This window comes from Mauremys reevesii, linkage group 4 (genome assembly GCF_016161935.1).
Source record: "Mauremys reevesii isolate NIE-2019 linkage group 4, ASM1616193v1, whole genome shotgun sequence".
Classification (NCBI taxonomy): Eukaryota; Metazoa; Chordata; order Testudines; family Geoemydidae; genus Mauremys; species Mauremys reevesii.
This window is the reverse complement of record NC_052626.1, coordinates 39,258,099-39,285,827: the sequence shown is the minus strand read 5'-3', so window position 1 is coordinate 39,285,827 and position 27,729 is coordinate 39,258,099. Positions and strand designations below refer to the sequence as shown.

At 45.6% G+C, this 27,729-nt stretch overlaps 1 protein-coding gene and 1 long non-coding RNA gene across 12 annotated transcripts in view; one reads left to right on the top strand and one right to left on the bottom strand.

The window, feature by feature from the left end:
* Positions 1-27,729, top strand: part of NRXN3 (neurexin 3) — a 1,505,977-nt gene that overhangs the window by 761,985 nt on the left and 716,263 nt on the right. For all 11 annotated transcript variants that reach the window (XM_039537764.1, XM_039537767.1, XM_039537763.1 and 8 more), the window contains one exon: positions 3,084-3,203. In XM_039537764.1, coding sequence (XP_039393698.1) covers positions 3,084-3,203 — 120 coding nt within the window. The remainder of the gene's footprint in view (positions 1-3,083; positions 3,204-27,729) is intronic.
* Positions 539-27,726, bottom strand: LOC120404786. The gene is made up of 3 exons (XR_005598181.1): positions 27,499-27,726; positions 5,984-6,020; positions 539-836 (listed from the first exon to the last, which is right to left on the bottom strand). It is a non-coding gene; the product is annotated as an uncharacterized LOC120404786 (long non-coding RNA).

The window sequence follows — 27,729 nt, the reverse complement described above, 5'->3', positions numbered from 1 at the left end:
TTTTAACTGTACTTATTAGATGTTGTAAATATCTCCAAAGAAATAGCATTAAAAATGGAGCTTCTGACACCATGTGGAGATCTTTGGCAACATGTTGTTTAGAACTAGTTCTGCTGCTCTGTATACATAAATTCTGTATCTCTGCCACCCATCCTCATCAATTATCACTGAACGGTAAGTGCATGAAAACAGGATTTTGGGGGTTATAATCCCTCATGTGCTCCTGTTGCTTTCCTTCCTAGCACTAATCCCCTGTGACTACCCTGTTAGTTGCTCTTGACGAAGTTCTGATGTCACAAACAGAGGATTATGATACCAGGCAAGGACTGTAAGTAGCAGGAGCAAATGAACTCTCAGAATAAAGGATTTTGTTACCACGTAAATATCCCATAGTACTAAGGAGTGAGGCAAGATATAATACCCCAGATCTGTGCTGTGCCATCACAAATGACTCTAAATCCAGCAGATTTTCAAGCTTTTTCTGTGAAGTGTCATGAGGATTTTAAAATTCCTCCTCAGACTATCGTCATTGGGCTATTTTATTTTTTCCTTACTACTTTTAAGGCTCCATCTGCATTACATAACACCCATGTCATGGTTGTTCCCTGTAAAACGCTGTTAGGAGACCTTGTTACTATGTCCTTCAGTGCTCCCTGTGCCCCCACTGACTAGTGACAGCCTCTTATGGTACCAGTCAGGGCGTGGCTCAGATTCCCAAATCATGACTGATACTCCTGACTCAGCCTCTTCCTAGGGAACATTCTGATCCCTCCTCTCTGAAGCATCCCAACAGAGGGGGTCCCCACTGAATGATCTCTGCTGCCAAATCCATGTACCTGAAATAAAGTAAAGTTTCTTAGGACAGTATGGAAAGTGGAGAGAAAAATGACAAATAAAGGCTAATTAGAAATTGTTAGCTGCTAGGTAAAGCTGTGCTAGGTGGGGGCATCGTTGGTGTTGTGGGAATATTAACAGGATTTCTTAACTTGTCTGTAAATTGCTCCAAGAGCACCAATATTTCACAGATGACAGGGTTTGGGGTTAGGTTGGGGGGGGTGTGTGCGAGGGAGGGTGCTTTTCAGTGTCCTGCAGTACAGAAGAAATGTAGCTCCCTTTATGCCCCACCCCTTCTCCTCTTCTTCGGCTTACTCAGAAAATCTTACGCAAAAATGACAGCCGAGGATCTATTTCAGGTTGTTAAACTAACCTCCCCTCCTCTGCGTGGGTCAGGGTAAAACTAACCTCCCCTCCTCTGTGTGGGTCAGGGTAAGTCTGAAGTGGGCATCAGATCTCCCATGCAGCGCACTTATGTCTCTCTCTGTGTATCTATATAAATGTAGTTTGTGTGTGTGAAAGTGAGTGTGTGTGTGTCATGCACACACGCTCTCTCTCTCTCAACACTCACACATATACATGGTCAAATTTTGTTCTTCGTCTACATTGCTGGAAATCTGGAAGAACTCCATTTGCATGCATCAGGATTTATGCAGGGGTAGGTAAAAACACATGCACACACAACACACATACATACATGCACCTAGCTGCATGTGAGAGAGAGAGTAACCCCTTTCTTCCAAACCTGGAATGTCCCATTTTCCTGTTGTTGTTACCCCCATTCCATAGCTGAATTCACTTGGGCACTTTATCAGACACATAGATGTTCGCAACCGAACTGCCTTTATATTTTCCTGAGGCTTTTTTGCAGAGCAGTTTGGATTGTGACAAAAGCTCAATGTTTTTCTGCTGCACTAATAGCCAGTTATACTCCTGACCTGCTGCTGTTCACATTGCTCTGTCAGAACAGTAGGCAGCTGCTGGCACTTCACCAACAGGCAAGTCTAAAGTGGGACGCCTGCTAGAGGGGCAGCCAGAAAGGCCTCAGGTTTGTCCCAGGCACTCAGTCAGAAAGCTTGACTTTTAAATTTGCCCAATGAACCCAGTTCATTCAGGAAGGGCACAGCTGCTGTAAAAGAAGCAAGACAGGATCCCTCTGCCTGTGACAGCTGAGATGTGAAGTGATTAGGAGAGGCTGCGAGAGAGGGATTCCTGGGGCGGGAGGCAGGCATGTAAAGCCCAGAGATTCAAAGATCAGTCACAGTCAAATTGATCCATTCTATTTTCATGATAGGGAGCACGGTCTTGTGGTTAGAGCAGGGACTGAGACTCAGGGTTCCAAAGTTCTGTTCCTGCCTAGGCCACTCATTTGGAGTGTGGCATAGGGCAAATCACTGGGGTCACATAGGGAAGGACGTTAGACCAGTAGGAGCTGAGCTTCTTTTACCTGGTAACCATTCTTTGCTGACCTTATATGTGTCAAACTAGCAGAGTATCTCTGAGCAGAATTTCAATATTAGACTATCCCCCAGAACAGCCCAGCAATGTTTGGTTGGCAAATGCAGTCCAAAAGGGAGAGCTGAAAACTCTTCATACTGAAGAGTTAAACCATTCAACCAGAGTTGCCCATTTTCTGTCCATGTGAAGGTCTTAATGGCAGGTTCCCTGGTGGCCCGATGTAAAATGGGACAGAGTGCAGTAACTCTCACTTTTAATACAAAGGAGCAGCCTGGTGAGAGTGCAAGTCCCAGGTTGCAAAGTTTCATCTTGATCTAAATGGCCAGGTTGCTTGGACCATGCTGAAGCATTGTCTGCTGGCCTAGTGCTCCGTAAAGCCTGCATCTTTGTAACAAAGAGGAAGGGCAGCCCTCAGAGCAACCTGCCCAATGGGCTACCCTTGCTTCAAATGAAGTGTCACTGCCGATGAGTCAGACAGAGAAAAGACCAGGATAAACATGTTGTCTCTCCGCCTCATTGGCTGAACACTAGCCAGACTAAGCATTTCCGCTGAGCCTGTGTAAGAGGGAATGTGTTGTTGTTCACTACTCCTTTCTGCGGTGTGTCACCAGTTGCTGTTTGTTGCTGAGCGTGCAGTTCCCTGTGTGTTTTGTTTACCCTAAATTTCTGTTGCATGTTCAAGAATGGAAAAAGTGTTTGGGTTACTTTTTTCTCTACTGCATCATGAAGATGATGAAGCAGAGCTACCAATTAACCATTCCTCCTGGCTTTCCTTCTTGTTCCATTTCCAGGACCGAGCACCACCTGCCAAGAAGATTCCTGTGCAAATCAGGGCATCTGTAATCAGCAATGGGAAGGTTTTACCTGCGACTGTTCCATGACTTCATACTCTGGGAGCCAGTGCAATGACCGTGAGTGCCAGCTTTGCCTTTCTGGGATTTAGTAGGGAGTTGGGAGGTGTGTGTTGTGAGGGCACAGAAAACAATTAGGGTGGGTACTTCCAGAACACAGCTTTCCCAATAGCAAAGCCAAATCATCTGCTTCATAGAAAGAAACTTAAAAGGCCGGATTCCTTGAAGCAATATCCAGTAGATTATTTTCTCTTTGATCTAGTTTTCATGTAATCCTTGCAGAATGTGCACTTCCTGTTTTCATTTTTACAAAGGGATCTAATGACAATGACCACTGAATGTCTGGGTTTACAGAAACCCGGCATAATTGCACATGCTGGGTAATAATGAGACTTGTACAAAGCTTGGCATGTTTTGGTTCCTATAGTTTTGTGGTCAGAGTCTTGTTTTGGGTTTGTTTTCATCTGAATCCGTAAGATAAAGTCGTACCCCCAAATGAAACCGCTGAACATCACTCCACTCTGAGAATAACAAGGATTCTTGAAGTGCTGGCTTTCTGTAAGTATGGAGATTTGGGCTCCGATTACTGAAGTGCTTTGGTTAAAATTGGGATGGGAGATTAAATGTGGAAGAGCAATGTGATTGTATTCCTCCAAATGTTGAACTCCCTTGCTCAAAGACATTGAGTGTTCTCCCCTCATCAGATCTGCCCTAAGGCCTCTGATTAATAATGAAGTTGAAAAAATTGTGAACTGTGTGTAGATAATTTCCCCTCCTTCAATAGCCTTTGCTGACATCTAAAGGAAGCAGCTGAGTTCTGGACCATCACGTCCAATTTCCTTTATTTTATGAAATACAATGTTTTACTGCAGTGGTCCAGAACACAGGAGTAATTACGGCATTGTGGGCCAGTACTACAATACCTACAGTATTGTGCTGTATTTACTGTAGTGCTCATTCATTTTGAGTGAATACTGCAGCTAGTACAGCATTGTGCGCTTGCGTACTTTGGACCAGTACTGAATCATGATGATAATTTAAATATGAACATTTACAGTATGTTTTTTATTAGAGTTTCAAAGGTCTGGTTGATTAAGTACTAGGTACTAGTAACACCAAGTACTAGTAACATTTCTACCCTTGCCCACTGGAACTGTCCGACCAAACCTCTGGGACTGAAATTCTCCCCAAAGAGCGGATCCTCAAAAGTCCCCCCCACACATTCCCCCATTCCTCTCATGGGCTGTGAAACTTGGCCTTCCACAAATCAATGAGAGCAAATTTTGGCCCAGGATGTCTACCAGTGTTCTGTTTGAAAAGAGATTCACAGCATTTTCTGAGCCAATGGACAGTTAAGCTCTGATCTCGGGCTGCATAGCAGACACCATCACTATCTCCTTGCCATGCTGACCTCTCTCCCCATAGTTCTCTTCCACTCTTTCATAAAATGATCAGTGTAGCTCCCTGTTTGTCACATATGGTCGCTAGTCCCCCATTTTTGAGCACTGCTCTGTCGTTCAGCTTCAACTTGCTAAGCAAATCATGTTATAAGGCTAGTAGCCTACGTTGGAATCTGTTAAGCAGCATTTAAGTGAGTGCCTTGGAGAGCTCTAAAGGGATTATTGACATTGTGTTCTTCCTTGTTCCTAATGGGCTTCCGGGCTCCAGAGTGTTGCCGTGCCCTTGTTACACTGTTGCTAATGAATTCAGGCAGGCTCTGAAGTGTCAACAAGCCAGGTTCCTGAGTCTGTAATTGGGCATTCCTTGCCACTTTGAAGTTGGCAGCTGGAAAGCCATGCAGGGCAGTCAGAGAGTAGTTTGATCTGAGTGATGGTGACTCAGATGCGGTGACCAGCTTCCAAATGCCAGCGGGTGCTTGTATGTGCCCTTGCCAGTGAATCGGAAATGCTCGTGGGAGGATGTGTGTCTGAAAAAGAGCTGGGAAGGTAAGTCACACTGACTGCTCCAAGGCAGCAAGAGTCCAGCTGGGATCTGCACAAGGTACGTGTGCCATCTTGTTGTGTTAAAAATCTCTGCCAAGCATTGAGGCTTGACATGCCTTTTCCTGTCACTGATCACCTCACTTCTGCTACAAACCAAGGGTTGCTGCAGTTGGCTCTTGTTCCATGTCTGTTCAACATGTTTCTTTTTACACCTTGTCTGATGCAAACAGAAGGGCCAGTATTGTATTGTGAGAGTGAATTATGTGTCATGTGAACTGGATTTAGTGGGGTGGCTGGCAGGAGAAAATAGCCCACTCTGAAATCTTCCTCTACACAAGCTGTAGCCTTACTTGCCATTTAGGAATGTGTTAGGAACTGCTGGCTCAAGAAGTTTTTTTAAACACAGTCTGTTTCTGTTATTTTGGTAGATGCTCATCAAATAAATACATTAGGGTCAATTTCTACTCTTGCACTGGTGTAAGTGCATGGCTGCAGTACCCATTTTATATTGAAGACTAATCAGTGGAGTTACTACAGATTTATGCCTGTGTATAAGAAAGCAAAATTTGGCTCAGATGAACTGCTTTCTCATCCCATTTTGATAAATAGCGCACATGTCCTCGTTGGGATGATTGCTCTGGGATAGATTCAGTGCAGCACATTTCAGTAATACTGTGGGATGGATAAATGGCACAGCTAGTCCATTTAAATGAATCTCTCAGAAGCTGCTTTATCTAGTCCCCAGTAACCAGTAGGTGAATTGTAACTTGCTAGCATAAACCTTGCAGACTGAAGGAGTCTTCTGTGTTGACCAATGCTCAAGAAGGCTTGGTGACATAGTAATCCTCATTTGGAGCAATTAGTCTAATTCAATCCCACAACTAGGACTTTCCGTACCTTTCTGGAATGGACTTTCTGCTGCTATTGCACTTCCCTGTTTGGATATAAATGAAAAAAGATACGTTATATAGTGCACAAGCTGGTTAGAAAACATTGAATTATTTTAGAATATGGGCTGTAAAAATGTGTAATCAGGCATGATCTAGTGCTACTGGTTTCCTGGTTTCTGCCTTGAATACTGATCTGTACTAAAACTGCAAACAGCGAGAGTGTGTAGGAGAGTCAAAGAAATGTCTAAAGTTCTGGAAATGTGGGTTCAATTCTGCTCCCACCTGGGACAGCTACTCATTAACGATGGAGCAATTCTGGTCAATCGGTCCAGTCTTTTTGACTTGCAACCCAACTTTCAAATGTGGGCAGCTTGATAAGGTGGAGAAATCCAGCATTAGGATGCAATAGTTGGCAGTTATGGATATTAATCAGGCATTGACATGCTTACATGTCACATTGAGCAGCCACATGCTGCTAAGGTACTGAATTTCCAAATTAGGACACAATGTCAGTGCAATCGAATAACTCAGATCTGTGGAGCCTCCCAGCCTAGCTAGATTTGTTCAGTACGGACACAAAGGGCTTGTCTAAACATACAACGCTTTGTAGGGACAGGGGAGAGCTCTCCTGTTGGCATAATAAAACCACCTCCAAAAGAGGCAGTAGCTATGTCAGCAGGAGAAGCTCTTCCATTGACATAGTGCTGTCCAAACCAGTGCTTAGGTTGGTGTAATTTATGTTGCTAGGAAGTGGTTTATTCATACCCCAAATAAGTTATGTCAACATAAGTTATAGTATAGACATAACCTAGGTCTTTACTTTAACACTGGACCTTTTAATGTATTAATTCCAGGCTCCCAGTAACTTGAGACGTACCATCTGCAAAAATTGTTGTCTATAATCTTGGTCATGGAACTATAATGTGCCCCATATCCCTGTAGTCAGATCATCAGATCGTCCTCTATAGTGAAGTCATATAAAGCTAGGCTTTGCAGATCCAGCTAAAGGGAATGCAGCGAGACGGGATGAAACCACATCTCACAGAGAGCTGCTAGTTACTCTATGTATCTTGTAGATGGCAAATATTTTCAGGAGGAGTCACCAGGCTGATTCAGGTGTGTATTAATAGAGGCTCATTGTCTGTAGCATATCGATAACTAGCGGTGTGGCTAGAGCAAACAGGAGAGTGTAAAGCACCTTTCCAAACAGCTGTCTGGTGGAGTGGTTGTTAAGTCTGTCTGTTGGCTATCAAGCAAATTCCTGGTTTTATTTATTTATTTTTAAAATTATGGGTTGTAATATTGATCCAAGCTGTTAAAACAAGTTTTCCATTCAGTCTGCAGGAAAAAGAAGCAGTCCCTGTTTGCCCATCCTTTGTATATCTTCTCTCACACTTCCCAAGTGTGCATTGCTACAAACAGAATGATCTTCTTACTCGAACATTGGTGCTAGTAGGTGAGACGTGCTCGTTCTGTTGCCTTGGAGAAGTAGTAATATGAGACTGTTGTTCTTTTCACAGTAATTGGCAGCATTTTTCATCAAAGGATCCTTTCCATGTGATTTATAACCCATGCACTGCTTCTTTGATCTGGTGAATCCCATTAGTGTGTGTAGGGTGGAGGAGAGGACAGAGGGAGTCAGGGTTACTTCCTCCATGCATGTGACTCATTCATATAGTAATGGCTTTGTCATGATCAAGCCCATCCTGAACTCCAGCTCTGTATTTGATGGGGGGCTGGTTCATGCTAGTGGAGCTCTCTTGTCCTTCAGCTCAGTTAAAAATGTCAGCGCCAAAATTAGCAGTTTCTGAATAAATCTCAGAACAAAACTTTTGAATAAAGGTCAGAATGTGATGGGCCTAACAGGGAAGTAGGAGCAGGCCATCTCTGAACTTTGTGGCCCTGCCATCTTCCTCTGCACTTTGCTTTGTGTTTTTTACACTGAGTGAATTTAGCACTGTTGCTAGATGCTAGATTGACAGTTCCGGAGTCCAAAGGCCTGTAGAGTAGGTGGACAATGAGCAGTGACAGGACAAACTTCACTCATCCTGCCTAAAGAATATGGTACAACCCTGACCTTCAGTAATGGAATGGAGATGTAGCCTCCATGTGACATTCAGTCCCTGGATTCTCTGCTGAGACTCCCAGCAAGGAGGACAGTTAAAGCAGTAATGGTGAGGGCTTTTTATGAAGTGCTCACCTGCCTCAGAGAACGGGACTTAGATCCTTTCCCCTCCTAGCTCATTTAATCTATGCCACCATAGCTATTTTTTGCGGTCAGATTAAAACCTGTGACTCAGATGCGAGCACTTTTCCCCGCTTCTCAGTGATTGTTGTTGCCAGTGGGCCAATTACCTGGTGTCCAGGCTTCGTAACCTCGTTGTAACTTCATCTCCATTGGTTCAGCTTGATTTATTTGCAGAAGTTCTTTTGTTGCCCATGTTTAATTATCACCCATTCATCTGTAATGTGGCCAGCTTATTACTTATTGATACTGAGAGCAGTAAGCACTGAGACTTCTCAGACTGAAAACCGTTTCCTTCTTTCCAACAGAGAGCCTGGCAAACGTACTCTTTCCTGCTCCCCCAAATGCAGCTAGCGCAGTAAGCACTGAGAAGCTGCTGGTATGTCAGAAATAAATCTGCACGTGCTTCATTAGTCGTGTGTGGCTAAACTGATTAGCTGTTTAAATAAAAGCAAACACCCTCTCCCCTACCCCCACCCCAGCATGCAGCTAATACTCTGTAGCGAAGTCCACCTTACATGAAGCAAAAGCCACCTCTGATTCAACTCACGTGAATCAGGCCTTATTAGAGCAGAGCAGGCATCCTTCCCTCTCCTCCACTCCTCTCACCTTGCTCCTTCCTTCATCTCTTTCGTCCCCTCTCTCCTCAGTGCCTTTTTACGTCACCTGCTATAACCAGAACTGCCTGCCTGATCCAGTCAATCAAGCATCCTCACTCTGCTCCGTCCAATTCCGCTCTGCTGTCGGTTGGCCTTCCAATGCTGTTCTCTGCCCCTGTGCCTTACTGACCTCATCCTTCCAAAATAAGGAGAGGCAGACGGAAGGAGATATAAATGTGGCTGTGTACTCAGCATGCAATATTAATCACATGATCATTACTGGTCATGACCTTTGTTCTTCCTCCCTCGTTTAACTGTTTGCCATCACTTGCTGTGTTATGTCTGGAACTGTACTATATTCAGAACAGGGATCTGCCTTTCATGCTTTGTAAAGCACCGTTCGCCTCTCTGTTGCTGTATCATAAATAATGCGTATTTGTTCCAGCACTCAAGTGGTTAAGAAGGTTTTGTTGCCTTTCGGTAAGCAGAAGAGCAAGTTCACCCTGAAATCACACCTGTAAAGCGTCTCTCTGGGATGCAGGTCAAGAGCTTGTTTGAAAGCGAGTCCAGTTGGCGTACTACCCTTGCTCCCATCTGGAGTCATCCCTGAGGGTTAGCCATGTTAACACTGTGGTGAATTTGGACCTAAATGTTTTGGGTGAGATTTGTGGTAAGGAGGGAGTTTGGGGGCAGCTGTCCCTGGAAGGTTCTCTCCCGCACCTTTGCACATCTCTCTCAGGTACTCAGACTGAAAACGGTTTCCTTCTTTCCAACAGAGAGCCTGGCAAACTTACTCTTTCCTGCTCCCCCAAATGCAGCTAGCTCTTTAGCACTTGAGTGGGTAATCTAATTACTACTGCATCAGCAGCTTGGCACAGGGAGCTTTTGATAGAAGAGCTGCAATCAGTCACTGGTATCTGTGCACACCTGGCTGCTGTCACCACATACGCTATGGTCCAGTGATGCCACAGAGTTTGATGGGATGGAAAGGAAGAGAGTTTATACAGGTGGCAGTAACAGCAGCTTCGGTAGCAACCTTTGAACAAGATGCACTAGAAGTTACTTTTCTCTCTTCCTGACTTTGTTCTGTGTGTATTCCACTCTTATAAACCAGCTTTAACAAGCCTCTTCATAGCTTGGCACCCGTCATGGGCACTATTTTGCCATGTGACATTTTCTGTGAGTCATTGTTGACATCTTGTGGCTTTTGTTGTGGATAGTTTGATCATAGAAGTTTCATCCCCACTATGAAGCATAAAGGCTGGACTCAGAGATGGTAGATTTCACTGGTGGCCTATCCATGTGTTCTGAGAGGCGCTGCTATGACCAGGCATTGCCACAAATTGATGTTGCCACAAAATTGGTGTGCTGTGCCCCCCAAACTGCCCATATCTATTGAAGGTGATCTGCAAACTGAAACTCCATTAGCTGTAGAATACAATACTGAAGGCCTTTACATGAAAGTTTAAAAGGAACTTTCAATGGATTTACTTTAGACTTTAAACCCACCTGCTTTTTTGCCTCTTAATGACTTGTGTTTGTCCAGCTTACTGGTTCTGGGATACAGAATTGGCAATAGCAGGTTTGAAACTCCCTTCACCCTTCCCCTGGTTCTTGTCATGCAGACAGAAAGCAGACCAGAAGTCCAAAGTGCAGTCAATGCCATGTTTATTGGGGTTAATCAGGCAAGCACGTCCATAGCTCTACATGAGCCTTTTTTCTCACTGTCCCAGTTTCCCCTTCCTTAGCAGGCATAATTATACCTGTAGTGCACAGCCCTTGGTCCCATCCCTTACAATTGATGGTGATGTTCTGTTTTGGAGGTTCCTGCGTCTGGGCGCTTCAGTACCACCTGTTTTGTATCCCATGGGGGGGTAAGGAGTGAGGTTGTGTTTCAGTCAGGGCTAGACATTTCTTTGGCTTTTAGTGTTTCTTATACCTTCTCTTCCCCCTTGCCCCTCCTGACTGGTTGCCTGACCTTATCTCAGGAGAGGAGTTGAGGCAGGACTGTCCTTCAAGTATGTGCTCGTATATTAAACTCCCACTCTACCCAGCAACACTTTAGCTCTATCTCTTGTCACCCCATCTGCTTGTGGGCAGATGTAACACACAGTGTCTTTGTTCTTTGTTCACACGTTATTAAGAATATAAAAATATCAAAAGTCAAATGGGCAAACAAGACCCAAAATTCTATCTCAGGCAAATATACAGGCCTGAATACTACATTATCATCACTAACACTCCTAACTGTGGGGATGGATAGATGTGGCTCTAAATAGGTCTGTTCCATCTCTAGCTTTTATGGGCCAGATTCTGTTCATAGTTGCAGCAGTGTAAACACGGAGTAATGCCACTGATTTCAGTAGAGTTACTTTGGATTTATACCAGTATCACTGAGATGAAAATCTCCCTGAATCTGATTGAGACTTTTATGAGATTTTTATGAAGTTCAGTGCTGTACACTAAACTGAAGATCGCCTTTAAAATCACATTCCTAATTTGGAACCATGAAGTATTTGCAGGGTCCAACATTGTGCCCAGCAGCCATAAGAATGCCAGAATGCACAGACAGCCTGTGATAGAATTTTGTCCTTTTGGGGATAGATCCTGAGCCCATAAGTAACTCCAGGTCTGTGTAAAAGAGAGAGAGAGAGAGAGAGAGAGATCCGGTCTGTTTTTTTCTCCCCTTTTTTATGATGAAAGTTCTTGACAGGAAAAACCTAAGGCAGAGGGAAATGAATGGTCCTGGAGGAGATTCTTGTTCATTATCCAAGCTGCCTAATGTGCTAATTATTGCCTGTCATTGGAAGATGGCTGCCTATTGATCTCCAGTGGAGCTTAGCTGTACATGTAGACATATCTGTAACATTACAGGCTTGTTACCCAGAAGCTGGTATAATAGGCTCAGCTGTGGAACACTGGGGATTAGATACAAAATCTTAATTACAGTTATCAGACTAATGATCCCCAAGGGGCAGATTGAGGTTGGCTGTGTGGGTACCTGTGAAGTGGGCTGTGGTGGGCGGGGGGAGGGCTTTTGGATGGATTTGATTGTCTGGAGGTGTTTCACTGCTTAGAGACAACTGTGCCTTGAGAAAAATTGGGACTGGAGAGTGGGACTTCCAGTAACCCATGTAAAGATTCTCTACAGCATGGAGAACTTCCCCCATGGACCAAACACTGAACAGAAAGATCCTTTCTTTGTCCTTTCAGCTCATCGGCAATAAGGCAAGAATGAAATAATGAAATGACTGAAAATAGCTGTCTGCAGCAGAGAACTGTTAATAGAAACACAGCTTTGTTCGTGGGTATGTGAAGGAGCCGACCCTGTACCTTACTGAGCCATAGGTTCATTATAGATCATCTGCCAGCTTTTAGGTGTGAATCCTTGTGAACCCCTCTAATGCTCTGCATTGAAGATGAGCTGAATAACATTGCAGGTCATGAGACGTATGTAGTACTTTGACAAATGTGTACCTGCAGTGCTGTCCCATAACTATCTGGGATTAGGCACACTCCAGTATTGGAACTTTGGGGGTGCAAAACTGAGACCTGAAGCAGTGACTAGCTCCTTCCATGAGAGAGCAAAGGGTAACTAAGTGACAGTGAATTTTTACTGGGCCTTCTTAGCAACAACAATTTCCAGCATGGGAATAATTGCTGCTTTGGATTAGGTGAGGAGCTCTCCTAGGTCTTGTAGCCAAACCCCAGAACTAGAATAACTTTTTATTTGACTTGAGTGTTAATAATACACCTGCCAAACACAAACTGTTTCTTTCTGTTAAAGAAACACTGTCTGGCCTGTCATCTTAAAAGAAACATGGTCAGAGTTCTCCTCCTCCTCTCCTGCCTTTGCTTTGAAACTTAATTGCATAGCTTGGCCACTGCAAAGCTGGTGTCAAGTTTGCTGGCTTCCCTTAACTATCTGTCATAGCTTCCCCCCCACCCCCAAATTGCAGTAAATGACCTTCTGCCTGCTACATCTCTGCCCTGCTGATCTCAGGCAAATGATGAAGATGGATGGCAGATATCACAGGCCATCAGTCATGCAGTTTGTAGGTCCCGAAGAAGCATCTGTGTCTTTAATAGTTCATCTGCCACTGATTTCCCCACAGGGGAGGGGAAGACCACTCAATGCTGCAGAGGGATCTATCACTGCACTTTTGTTTTGTTTTTTTAAATATCTGAGGCTTCAGTAGTCAGATTTCTTCCACCTAGGAATGCAGATTGTCCTCCCTGATGAGTATTTGTGGTTCAGGGGTGAGTTTAGGAATCTAAACCAGGGAGAGCACCCAATGGAGCCTTGAGAGCTCTCGTGCTGAAATCAACAGATTATTTTCTCTGCTTGGTTTTGGTAACAATGCTCTGGTGGGTTATCTGAGGGATTGAACCCAGGGCTTCTGGATCTAAAACCATGAATTTACACTGCTTTTGAGCTAAAGTTCTGAGAGCTAGTGTTTGACAGGCAGTGTCAGCTCCATAAACCTCTGTAGGCAGTCCAGCTATTTGATGGTGGATGAGGGATAAAGACCACGCACTGTTATTGTGGGTTATATTTCCAATCCTGTAACTTTTCAATCCAGAAAATCTACACAAGCACCTAGTCAATGCATGAAGGCTAATGCTAATAATAGTACTGTATGCTTAAAGAGCATTTCTGTTTTTCAAATACAAACTACTTTGCTGTGTATTCAACACACTCCATCCCACAGCTAGATAGTCTGTTGCTTGGTGAATTCCCTGATAATACTTCACATTCTGTGGGGTTACAAGGGCCTTCACAATGAGAGGTGAGATCTCCCCATGCTTCCCATTGTTGAACCCCAGCTCATGGTAGGAGTTTGTACTGGGGATAGTGAGTTACATATAATGTATGCAAATCAGCAGTGTCTCTCTCTCTTTTCTCCTGCCCTTTGCAAGAGTAGGTTCACTCTGTGTGCTGTCACCATCAAAACCTGGACCAGTACGTTCAGACCAGCATAATGTGGTGGTGTGTGAGGTTGAAGGTTTATGTTGTTCAGCTCATGCTTGCTCAGGGCCGTACTTAGGCATACGCAGCATACGTGGCTGTGTAAGGCACCCAGAACTTTGGGGCACCACCAGTACAGCGGGTAAGAGCAGGTCGGCTCCCACACACCAAGCGTGACCTGCAGTCCCCTTAGGTAGGGGCTGTATTCACAGAGCCAAATGCGCCGGTGCGGCTCATTCTGCATGAGGGAGAGGGTACAGGGGTCTCTGCAGGGAGCTGTGATTCTCTGCTGCTGTGAGGTGGGCTGGGCGGCTCAGTATCTTTTGCTGCCTCCCCTCTCCCCTACCAGGCTGTGAGCCCAGGCTGCCACAGCGTCTGCTGAGTACGAAGTTCAGTGTGTGTCAGCAATGCTGGGGGGGGGAGGTTCTTCTGGGGATCTGCGGGCACCAGTTTAATAATATTGCATAGGGTCCCATAAATCCTAAGGATGGCCCTGTGCCTGCTCATTAAAAATGCATCTCATATAAACTCTTATAAAGTACAAGGAAGTTCAGACGTATCTGGGGAAATGCCCTAACAGAGACATGCACCAGGCTCTGAAGTAGCTTCTGCAGGGAAGTGCTTTGGAAGACCCATTGTTCAGTTCGTTTAAAGTAGAGTGGATATAGCACCAGGAACACATTGAGGCCCTAGCCTTGAAGCCAGTTTCTGGGGCTCAGGCTGAAATAAAAACCATCTCAGATCTTCATGCCAGAACTTAGATGGCCGTAGAACCTTTCTGTGGGTAGAGAAAGTTTGTTGGACTCTTACACAGTGTTTGGGATGCAGCAGAATGAGTCAGATTAATTTCCATGTATAACACCAGCACAAGGGCCTATGCTTAAGCCTTTAGCAGGAGTTTTACTTGGTGCATCGCGCCTCCTACAATGGGGTAAATTTCAACCCAAAGACCAGTGCCTGAGAGAACACCAAGCTAGTCATTCAAAACGACCTCTGCTAGTGGCAGGAAGTTCATATTTCTGTCCAGGTAGTTTGAGGGGGAAGGAGTGAACCAGGCGATGTCTGCCACTCAGTAACGCTTCATCCAGCGATGCTTCTAGTGCTGATAGCCGATACTGTGGAGGGTGACAATGTACCTCTGGGGTTTCTCTCAAGCTCTCCAAAGGGGCTTTTTTCTTTTGGGACCAGGAAGATGAAAATTCCCGGGGCTGATTCAACTTGGAGGACCGCTCGAAGTTTGACAGGGTTATGCTTTTGAGGCCTGGTGATGGTGCTCATCATAACTACAGTAGGTTAAGGCCTGCAACAAGAGGGTGCTCACAGCTACAATAGGACTGATGGCAAGTAACATTCATTGCAGATGGTTCTCTGCCCACGCATCTCTATTTATGTAAAGGCCCCCAGTGTTTATGTTAACGGTGATGAGTTTGGGAGATAAAAATAGGGAGTTGTTTGTTCATTCGGTCTTTATAGATCTGCAACGAATATTATTTTTAATAAAGCACAAATTCAACAGAGATTTGTTAGAAGAGGGGGCTGCTGAAAAGCCAAGCAGCAGGTGTCTCAAGTGCTGAAGTGCTTGGTCTCCTCACTCCCACTAGATGGTGCTGTGGTCCTGCAGGTTGTGCACATGTGCATCGTTTGACTTCCCAGGTCCTTGGTGAATAGTTGAAAGGAGCAAACTGAAATGAAGTTAGAATCTATTTCTCTCTGGCTGCCTTTTTCTCCTCTCCAAATTAATCCTACAAAGAGATTTTCCGAAATCACCTCAGGCAGTGTACAGCCCTCGGCAGTTTCCATTTTCCTTCCTTGCTTAGCCAACTCTGTGGCTTTGCCATCACTTATGAGGGCTTAGGAAACCCGCAGGAGGCTTCTCTGAGATGTTACATTTTGGGAACTGCTCTATTAAACAGAAAAGCAGAACAGTGCAGGCACCTCTTCAGGTGTATGTATTTTTTTGTGTTGTGGGGGTCTGTCTAGCCACATAAATTGCCTTTTTTTCTTTTCCCAAAGAATTTTAGTGGTGACGAAGGTGCAGCCATAGGGACAAAATCCTCCAATCACAGAGCAGGTAAAGCACAATCAGTGGCAGTTCTGAGTTTCCCCAACACACAGCCACTTTCCTGGGAAAATTCCTGTTAAACAGTTTTCAACTAGATCCAGCTTGCAACTAGGTTTTGGAAGAGAGAAAAACTGGTCTCCTGCAGCTACTGACTTTCCAGTAGCAATAAACAGAGATTGATCCTTAGAAGCCAAACCAGAGATAAAATGTAGTCTACTGGAATTTCCACTTGGGCTGCTACCATTGTGTGTCACCTTCACAGAGAGGGACAACTTCCGTGGGTAAAAGAGAATTGACTGTCTATGGTCCATTCAGTACTTGACCTCGCCACTGAGATGATTGATAACAGAACCAATGAGTGCCATTGTGGAGGGTGGTTTTTAGTGGCCTGGCCACCTGTTTTCTAGGAACTGGATGGACAGCACCAACTCATTCAAGCCGGTCATTTAGAGGTGAAAGACCAGATCCTGTTTCAGATCCCCCGAGATAACATCCCAGTGAGAGCTGTAGATGTTTCCTCTATACTACAGACACACTTGGTATCATCACAAAGGTACCTCTCATTTCCTGATGCTTCGGTAGCGAATAATTTTTCTCCACCTCTTCTACTGCTCCTGTTCTCAGCATTTCCAAAGTGCTTGTCCTCCTGCCCTCCTATCTTTCTGCTGCCACCAATCTGCTATCTTACTTGTCTTCCCTTCCACCCTCCAGGAGCCCCATAATGGGGGAAAAAACCACAAATCCTTATCTGCATAAGTGGGGGTTGAAAGAGTTTTGTTGGTTTTGGTTTTGGTTTTTTTAACTCTTTAGAGCCTGATCCTGGCAGGTGGTGGAGCACCCACAACGCCCAGCAAAGTCAATAGCAGCAGATCTCAGCACCACTTGGGATAAGACTCCTGATTTCCTTCTCACTGCTGATGTGGTTTGTGTTTTGTCTGCAGTTTGCTCAGTTTGGACAGTGAAACTGGATTTGCTGTTTTCACTTCCTGTTTATGGTTTGGCTTTCTGGTTTTTGCACTGTAGCATGACGCTGTAAGATTTGGGTTTGCAGCACTCAGGAGAGAGGAGGAGTTGTTGCAGTGCAAGTGAAGTCATTGTCCTGTCAGGTTTTCTTCAACCTTCACATTCCATGCACCTGAAACTTCGGGCCTTAAACTCAATCGCATTTCTTTAAATAACGACAGTTTCCATCATTGTTGCAAAGGTTATTCATTTAGCTCAGGGCTCGTTTGGACCTGACCTCCTGAATCTACAGTTTTCTACCAGGCAGCTGTTAATCCGATGGGCTGTGCTGTAAATAACCACGGTAAATGCTCTGTAATGCATCTTCTCTAGGGCAAGAGGAGTTTTCCATCTCAGAGCCTCTAGCAAGCTTTTGAAGTCACCGCTAATTACCTAATGAGAAAACACAAATCTCTTCCTGACCCTCACTCCCTACCCCAGAACTAAGGCTTAAAACCAACAGCTCTGTTTTAAAAGACCCTCCAATCTGCTCGGGCAGGTGTTTTTCCTTCATTTGGAGGATGTTCCCCTGGTGATTTCTCCGTGGATCCCACACCTCTGCTGAAGTGTGAACTTGGCGGCACTGTGATGTGCTAGTGCTAAACCAGGCTGAGTGGCATTGTTGTGGGGTTTATCTGTATGTCCCAGAGCACCTTGCACGTGGATATCTTATGCCTATTTTAGTACAACAGCTGCAAATTAAGGCTTAGTGTTTGGGATTTTAGTATCTGTGGATAGTTAGATAACGTGAGAGTGTTTCCTGATTATGCAGGGGCATTCTTTAGGTCCCCAAAGGGTGTGGTTCTTCCACATTAACCTCTGCTTGCTATTGTACTGAAATATCTAATGATTATCAAGTAGAGATTGGGCTGAGTCACAGAATGCACAACTAGATCAGGATGTGCCCTGAGAGTTTGAGTGGGTTTTGGCTATGGCATTGCAGTTCTGATCCATCTCTTGGAGCAGGATCCAAGCATTGAGATGAGGGCCAGGATCTAGGTGAGAACTTCCCCTCCAAGTTTGAGGAGGTTTTGGATCTGGTGCTCTGGTTCGGATCCACATGGCACCCGACCCAGTAAACTCTTCTGCATTCTGCACTCAGTGTAAACATCAGCCTGGGGACGTCTCATCTGACTGACTGGCAGCTGCAACTGGGTCTGGCTTTTGCCCTGGCTCATTCTGTTAGTACTGGCCTAATGCAGATTTCCTTTCTCCATCCACTGCTCTGCCACCGGGACTCGGAGGCTGCCATTTCAAGGGGCGGGGGAAAGGCCTCTCATCTTCTAGATGTGCCTCTGTCTGATGGCAGCCCAGGGCCTGCGGAGAGCAGCAGCTGTGAGCCGACACAACTCACAGTTAAACAGCGGGAGAGCACATCAGAGCAGAAGGAATTGAATTCTCCAGGGACCGAGTCTTTAAACTATTACACACTGAGCAAAGTTTCCCTGGCGCCTTGCTTGCTCGCTCGCTTGTTTGTAGTTTTTGCTTTGTTTGTTTGTTTTAACAGAGCTCTGAGTCCCCTCTGGCACTTGCTGCTGGCGCCATGCTGCGTCTTTTCAATCGTAAGAGCTGCCAAGTGTAGCAGGCAATGAGTCTGCTTTGTCAAGGAGAGCTTCTGTTTAAAACTGCACTGATGTGATGAAGGGACTCGGATGGCTCAGGGAATTAGCAATGGAGCCATCCGTTGCTTCAGATCTGGCCCAGGCCAGTAGATAACCGTTGTGATCAGCTGATGGCTAATAGGTAGCTTCTGTGGGGAATGTGTTTGTGGGGAAAAGTTTCAAGCCAGTTACTGGGGACAGGTTTCTCCATCAAAACAAATCCTGTGTTTGGCTCTAATTGGGATTCACAATATCTAAGGGGGTTGGACTAGATGATCTCCTGAGGTCCCTTCCAACCCTGATATTCTATGATATCGGAGCAGAGAGGCTAAAGGCTGAGAGCACCATGGAGTCTGTGTGTCTCGTAAGCACGCAGTGCTAAATGAATGATGGAAAAAATGTGCTCACCTATATTGGTTCAAAGCCAATTTTGATCCAAGCATATTCCTGATTCTTTGGAGTTTGCTTCTCACATACTTGAGTGCTTGAGCTTTACTAGGGTGAACCCTCTCAAAAAGCAAATGTCAGGCTTGAATGTTCACTGAACACACATTTCACATTGTAAATCTGACTGTAGCAGTGTCCATTTGTGCTACCAGCTGGGAGGTCCTCCAGCCCAGGGAACAGAAATCATGCTAGTAACTAGCACAGTGCAAACTCTGAATATTCACTGTGATCTGCTGCGGCGCAATAATTATTCCTTGAATAAATGTGTGAATAACTGCCACTAATGACTACATCTGTGCATACTGTGCTCTGTTCACAGGCCAAAGAATAGTAATAATACCGAACTTTTATATCGTTCTTTTCATCCTTAGATCTCAACACACACTACAAAGGAAGTCAATATTATTATCCCCATTTTACAGTTAGGGAAACAGGCACTGAGAGAGGGAGGAACTTGTTTATGATCACCAGTCGGTCTGTGGCAGAGCTGGAATAGAACCAGAGTCCCAGTACAGTGCCACTAGGCTGCATCCCAGCCAATCCCAAAAGGAATTATCTGTTGAATGAATTTTGTTATGGATTACTCACCCACTTCTAACAGACTGATATCCAGGTTGGAGCTGAGGCACACTGATTCGGCATTTTTCATTGTCTCTCTTCTCTGCATCAATAGAGGACAACACAGTGCCTTTCACCTGTATGAAATACCTTTCCCATAAACGTACTGAGCAGATGCATGGGAACATTTCCTGAGCAGGGCTTCTGCTCTGCCCTGGGTGGGAGTGATGGGGAACCATGGGGGACTTCTCATAGTCTAATGCAATTGCCTCATTAGCTTTCTCATTCTTTCCATCACTCTGTCCAAAGGCTCAGTTAAGGTGCACTGGCTTCTCCTGTCTGATCATGGACATCTCTGGGGGTGGCAGGTATCGATGTCTTGTAAATTATTTCAAATTGGGGGTGGGAGGGAGGGATAATATTCCCTGCATTATTTTGGCTTCTACAGTCCCATGTTTTGAGGAGATTCCTGGTAGAACTGTCATGATAAGATGTTAAAGCAGGAGCAGGAAACTTTCATCGCCAGCCAGCCAAGGATGCTGAAGGATCTCAAAAGCTGTGAAGATTAAGATAATACTGAGTCCTGCCATGGGTGCAGGGGACTGGACTAGATGACCTCTCAAGGTCCCTTCCAGTCCTATGATTCTATCACTCAGCAAAATCAGCTTGGTGAGTGGGGGTGTGAGAAAGCCACATGGATCTGTAAAGGGAGAGTCCTCCTCTGTCAAAGCTGATGTGAACAAGGGATTGGGGGCTTCTCTTAATGGGGGACTGGTACTGCCACCATCTGGTGGGTTTAAAGTACATTGGCAACAGCACTGAAAGAGACAACGCTCAGAAAACTCAACCAACAGAAGCCCAGCAGTAGAGTTTGCTTTATACCGCTACTCTAGGCCTATCCCTTCTGGTGCTGAAGGCAGTTATAGGATGTGGATTCTCTTTCCCTCCTTTCCACTGCTGCAGTAATTATCTGGCATTAGGCTGCAGTCAATCAGAACTCAAATCTTCCAGGGCTGTCAGTCCCCATCTTTCTCCCCAGTCATGTAAGATATGTATTCTTCTCTGGGAAGTGAATGAGGTACAGAGTGACACTCCCAGGAGTTTATTCCATGAGAGCAATATCAGACCAGGGATAGCCAGGTTCAGTGTTAGGACTTCGTGTCACAGTGACAGAACCTCTGGCTTGATGGTACTGGGGGCTTTTCTTGTTTAGCTGAGGAGAGAGGGTTGTCAGGTGCTCAGACACTATGGTAGTGAATACTCTCCATATGCATAGCTTAGATTACACTACTTGGCTGCCCAGGGCAATCTCTGAAGGCATCATAACCTACTGGGTAGCACCAAATGGTTAGGCTTTTACTATGTCCTAGGCAGATAGTTTCTGCTCACCTACACTTCCCTTCAACCTGTCAAGCATCCTACATTGAATAGATGACACCTGTAGTTTAGTGTGGTGACGGCTAGTGATCTAACATTACTCTTAACCACCTTTACACCTCCTCTTCAGGCAGATGCAGCAAGATCTCCTTGTAGGTGCATGGCTGGGATCTAGCCGGAGGGAAGTTCTCCACCATGAGCCCCTAGCAGTGATCTCCCACCCCATGAGCTTCCTTGGCGTGCCACTGCTGCTCGTCCTTTTGGGTCCCTCCTGCTCCTGTTGCGGGAGGGATGCCCTGAGGCCAATCAGCTGGAGAGCATTTGCTGTGATGTTTGGTTAATGTGATAGATGCTTCCCTCTCTGCCTTCTCACCACTTGGAGCCAAGATGCAGCGAGTTAAAAGGTGATTAATCTTCCCTAATGGGACTGTGAGCTGCGAACAGGATCTCGCCCACCGCGTCTTCATTAGCCCTGACCAGAGCCTGCATTACTTCAGATTAGGTAATTGGTCATTTATAATACAGGAGTGAGGAGGAGAAGGGCCTTTGGAACAAGTGTCAACTGCATTAAGGGCATTAAAAAAATCCCCATTGCCCAAGAACGGTGGGAGGAGGCATTCAATCAGGCTTGCAGTTAGATACATCACACTGCTAGACGCTTCAACTGAGGGTGAGCCGGGTCTGCGCTGTCATCTGGGGAAGTGGATTGTGCATTAGCTGTTGGGTATGATCTCTCCATACACTGTGCTGTAGGGACATTGTCCAGGGCTCGGGACTCTTCTGGGAGGCTCACCACACTCACCCAGTGGGAAGATGCCTGTCCCTTTGAATCATTCATGGTGTCTTTTGGTTTGCTGGAGGCATTCTAAAGGAACAGAGAAGATTCTGTCCTGAAAGGGAAAACTTTCTCACCTGGGCCCACATCAGTCCAGTGGCCAGTGCAGCTCTTTGCAAGTGGATCAGGTTTCATATTCCCTTATCTAGATCCCTGGTTTGCTGGAGGGAAGCCTTTGTCAGGGTCCCTAAGAACTAGGGTGGTAGTTGAGATCTCCTTGCTAGTCTCAGCCCAGGAAGAGCCTCTCTAATGTCACCAGATTCATGTTCATGAAATCTTTGGAGGATTTTTTCCTGATGAGATTTCAGCCAGACCATAATATGTGATGGGAGAAGCCTTGGCAATGAGCCTCTGGCCCAAGCATCTTCTGGAGGGCAAGGGGGAGGCTTGGTTATCCAGAGGTCTTGATTTGGAGAACTCATCTACGACATGGATGTGCATCCCCAAGGAGAGCATGTTGACCAAGCCCGGAAATTGGGGAGGGTTTCTGAACGTGTGGAATGGCAGAGGCAGGATGTTTGATGGGGAGTTCTGGGAGGCAGACCAAATGGAGTGGCAGGGGATGAGGTAGAACCAGAAGTCTTTTTTTAAAGAAGGGTTGGGTGGGGTTTGGGAGTTTTGTTTTTGGAAGGATTTAGGTGCTGAGTGGCTGACAGGAGCTGAACCTAACAGCCAGACTTGACTCAGTTAGCACCAAGCAGATGAGAGCTAAGGGGAGCTAATTCAGAGGTTTTACAGAAGCAAAGATATTCTTTGTCCAGAAAGGCTGAAAATAAAGTGCTGATTTGTAGACTGAAACTTTGTGGTAAGAGCAGGGGGCTGGAAGCCAGGGTTCTGTTCCTGGCTCTGTCCCTCCCTCACCTCTGGCAGAATAGGTCATTTGGCCAGTGTCTCTGAAGAATGGGTGGTCTGATTGCCTACCTAATTTGAACTAACTGTAAAGGTGGAGATTTGGGGGGGGGGGGTCGGGGAGGAATTTGTGGAGGGGAACCTTAAATTGCTGCAGCTAGAATATATTTTTAACTAACATCAAGGGTTCCTAGTGCTTATGCATGGGTGCTCAGTTTATATTTTTACAAATCTAGATAAAGCATGCTTATTCCATATGCACAATTGTGTTATATTTTTGAAGCACTGTGCAGACACGAAAACTCTCTCACTCTCTGGGAGGCAGGTCAGTGTCACAGTACAGCTGGGGAAACTGAAGCACGAGGGATGACGCCACTGCCCAGGGATTGATATACACAGGGAGTCGATGGCAGAGCTGGGACTGGAACTATGAACTAAATCTGCTGGACCACACTACCTCACCAGGTCAATAATTTATGAGGCTTAATGTTCTTAAAGTGCCTGAAGTTCCTTTGCAGATGAAAGGAGCACTAAGTATTATTGGTTTTGGAGCAGATTGGTGGCTTGGATTGGTAGCTCTGCATGGTGGCTGGAAGAGCAGCTGTTGGGGTAGGAGACTGTGAGATACTTCGACCTTTTCCCTAGGGTAATACCAAGGAATTTACTATGAATGGGGGAGGTTGCAGACACTAAAAAAACAAAGCCCTTGCCCCAAAAAGCTGACACAGTGGCTAGTGTAGAGTTGGTGCAGTATCTCTGTGATAATCTGTTGAAGGTCTTGGACTGTTTCCCACTACCCTTTGCCCTCAGACTCTGCTCTCAAAACATCCTTAAGCATCCAGACTGGGCATTATGCAGTGGCATAGAAGGGGCCTGCCTGAGGTTTCTTTAGGTCCATCCTGCTCTTCATGGGACAATCCCATTTCCAGTTGCAGGACATTTTAGATGGTCTCAGAGTATCTTTCAGGGTTGATATTGATGTGAAGTTGCTTGGCATGTATCCCCCAATGGCAAGGTCTAAAGCAGGGGTAAGCAACCTTTCAGAAGTGGTGTGCCAAGTCTTCATTTATTCACTTTAATTTAAGATTTTGCGTGCCAGTAATACATGTTAACGTTTTTAGAAGGTCTTTCTATAAGTCTATAATATATAACTAAACTAATGTTGTATGTAAAGTAAATAAGGTTTTTAAAATGTTTAAGAAACTTCATTTAAAATTAAATTAAAATGCAGAGCCTTCCGGACTGGTGGCCAGGACCCGGGCAGTGTGAGTGCCACTGAAAATCAGCTTGTGTGCCGCCTTTGGCACCCGTGCCATAGGTTGCCTACCCCTGGTCTAAAGGATAGCACAGCCCTGTATAGGAATATTAAAAATAGAAAGGGCCACCTGTGTGGTTCTGTTGCACTTCTCAGCCTGCATGGAAACTGTCTGCTTTCTTTCTGTTCTCAAATTCCAGGCAGATTTGCAAGCTGGGAAGGTCACACTTTTGCAAACCCCTGTGGGCCTGCAGCTGATCTCCTTGTGGCCTGACTGCACTGCATTTTAGCTGATGCAGCTCAGATGTGCCATGATATCCTTATCCTAGCATCCATGCTTAGCTGCTCATCGTGGGCTTTCTCCCTGCTTTATATGCGGACGCTAAGTAGGAAAATGAGACCATATGGTCTAACAGTGTGAGCAGGTGTCTTTCCCAACTGCTTTGACACAACAAAGTCCACGTGCTATATAGTCCACGCTCACCGGCTTCCTGGGTTTTGGCTTCGTTGACAATAATGAAACAGCAATTCACCTGAACCCTTCTTTCCAGGTTTGGCTGCTCCTAAGGTCCCTCTCTCAGGAGCTGTCATCCTTCACCTTTCAGTGGAGCCCAATCAAAGCTCCTCTCCATGCAGTTGTTCATGGAGGAAGGTCTCAGAAATTTTCTCAACTACACTTTTGATACGTTGTCAGCACCATCCATAGACTAGGGTGAAGTTCAACATGCCTTGGCACTTGCTATCCCTTGGAAATGTCAGTCATGACTTTTTGGAGCTTACTGCTGCTACAGAGGAAGGTTGCTCTTGAGATTCAGGTATAGAACTGGAGTTGGGAGATTTTAGCTTTTATTCCTGAATCTGCCACAGATTTTCCAGATACATTTACCAGTCCAGTCTATATAGGTTTTGATACCATGCCGATCAGTGTAGTATCTGAGCACCTTCTAGCAGTGCATTAAGCAACATGATGATGCATTTGTCACGTTTTGTTCTTTCATGCTCTTCCCAGAGAGAGAAGCACGTGGAGTGTGGTGTCTTGTTGGGTGGTGAGTTTTGGGGTTGTTGTTGTTTTTTTGTTGGTTAGTTAAATACATCTGTTGCTATATGTTTATATTACAGAAGGCAGGGTCAAAGAAATGCACCTTGCACATGGAGCGGAGAGAGGTGAGGCTTACAATAGTCGTTAGCTCCTGGGAGAGTTCATTCCCCAGTCTCAGAGCACCGCTGGAAGAGATTCTGTTTCCCGCACAGACAAGCTTTACTCTTACTGCTGAGGGTCCCATTATGCCAGAGAAGTGAAGTTGTCGACCACAGTCTTCGTCCCAGAGCTTTAAACATTTTTTTTTTTAGGTATCCTGGGCCCAGGCCATGGAGCAGTTTGAAGATAAGGACTGAGACCTTGAATATGATTCAAAATTCTCTAAGAAGCCAGTGTAGAGAGCGGAGGACAGGTTTGATGTGCTCATGGTAGCCTGCGTTGCTAAGGAGACATGTTGCAGCGTTTATTACTAGTTGACGTTTCCTAAATACTGAAGGTTTCACAGCTGGGTATATCACATTGCTGTAGTCCAGCCGAGAGGTGATGAGGGCATGAAGAATTCTTGCAGCCTCAGTTTCCTGATCTGAAAAATGGGGAGCTGAGGCTAAATTATGAATGTTTGTAAGGCTTGGGGACCCTTGGCTCGAGGACACTGTAGAAGAAAAAAGTGTGACAGTTTTATTCACCGAGAGCATTCACATTTTTTTAGTTTCCTCTGAAACGAGTGCTTTTGGGATGGGGTGGGTGTTTTTCTCAGGTTTACTGCAGGGCTTCATCCAGACCTCATAGTCACTCGGTACAAAGATTTGAAAGAGTTTTTGTCTTAATGTATTATTCTTCTGAGCTAAAAAAAAAAGGTTTTGTTTCTCTAAAGAAGGGAGTCAGAGAGACAAATACCACTAGCTGTTGGCTGGAGAGAGGAGGGGATAGTCCGGTGATTAGGGCACTAATTTAGGGCTTAGGAGACCTGGGGTCAATTCCCTTCTCTACTGTAGCTTAGTCACTTGTGTTTTGTATACACCAGCACTCTTGTTGGTGAGGGGTTTGAAAAAACACCCCTGACTGACAAAAATTTCACTAACAAAAGTGCCAGTGTGGACAGCACTATGTTGGCAGGAGACGCTGTACTGCCGACATGGCTAATGCCACTCATTGGGGTGGTTTAATTATACTGGTGGGAGAGCACTTTCCTGCTGGCGTAGAGCAGCTATATGGGAGACCTTGCAGCGGTGCAGCTGCAGTAGTACAGCTGTGCTGCTCTAAGGTCCGTAGTGTAGACACAGCCTTAGTCTCTCTGTGCCTCTGGTCCCCACCTGTAAAATGAAGATAATAGCACTTCCCTGTGTTATTGGGGTATTGTGAGGATAAATACATTAAAGATCCCAAGGTGTGCAGATAATACAGCGATGGGGCTGCCACTTACTGAGGACCCTCCCTCTGTGCTCCCTCTTCAGGATCCCATTATGAGTTCTACACAGTCTACCTGATGACTAAGTAACACCTTCCACTTAATGACTACAAACAGTTCCACACAAACCTTAATGTCAAATGCATTGCACTACAGTCCCAGAGTTTGCACACATCTCTGGTTCTTCTGCCACCCACATGGAGCTCTTCTGCCAGCCTCCGTTCCTCCCAGGCTTGCCACTCATAGCCATTTCTTTGTGGAGCTCAGCATTCTGGCTCTAGCTTCCTTCTCCTACCAGAGTCTCCCCTGTTCTGAGGAGAAGGCTGTCTGTATACTGCCCTCCTCCAGAGAGCACCTCCCCACTGCCTGGAAGAGAGGGGAGCCCTACACTACACTACAGAACTCCTGGTCCCAGGCTCTGGGACGGGGCCCTGGGTTTTTCTCCCCATCCAACTACTAACTTCCCTGGACCACTTCCTCTCATCCCACTACCAGGCCATTTCCCGGGCCTTTTGTAGCATCAGCTTCCTGGAACCGTGTTTTCTGGCCCCATCTACTCTTAGGCCAATATACCTTGTTACAGGGACCGTGCAAGAACCTGGGATAACTGAGTAATTCAACTAGAATTCTCCTGTGGAAATATGGGCTCTGTCATTGAGTGACAGTCTGAGGCTCCCCCAGCAGTGAGTTAATCCATATGCCTGTTGCAATTCAGAGGCAAAAGTGTGTCTTTAAAACAACACAGGGTATAGCATTGTCGGTGAAAGGCTATGGAGTCTTTCACAGGTCAGATGGAATGTAATTGATTGTAGTCAATGACTAAATAGTGCTTAGTAGCCTGTATGCAATTAATCAGGGTCTCTGTCTGATTTGCAGGTGAGTGCTGTCTGTAGTGTGCTCTCATAGAATCATAGAATATCAGGGTTTGAAGGGACCTCAGGAGGTTATCTAGTCCAACTGCTGCTCAAAGCAGGACCAATCCCCAGACAGATTTTTTACACCAGTTCCTTAAAAGGCCCCTTCAAGGATTGAACTCACAACCCTGGGTCTAGCAGGCCAATGCTCAAACCACTGAGCTATCCCTCCCCCCTCAAATGCACAAATCCCTAATTCCAGTGGCCCTGTTTGTCCCCTTTGGGTTGGCAAGCTCAGCAGAAAGTGAGGATTGACTGGGCATTGGAGACTAAGCTCCCCTCTCACTCTGCAAGGAAACCCAGTGAGGGATAGGGATGGGGATGATGTTGGGGAAGCTTGCCCTGCCACTGCCTGGCCATACCTGCTCTATGGAGAGAGAGCTTCAGTCTTCAGGGCTCAGTCCACCTGTGCTGCTGAGAACGTTTGTTCAGGGCTGAGGGGGGTGCTGAGCCAGGAAGCTAGATGCTGTAACCTTATTTTGGTCCTGGCCTGACTTCACAGCGCAGACAGTGAGCCATGTTATTCGTCTGCCACTTCATTAGAAAAGGGGAAGTCTCTTCAAGGAGCCTCAGCTGTTGAGTAGATAGAGTGG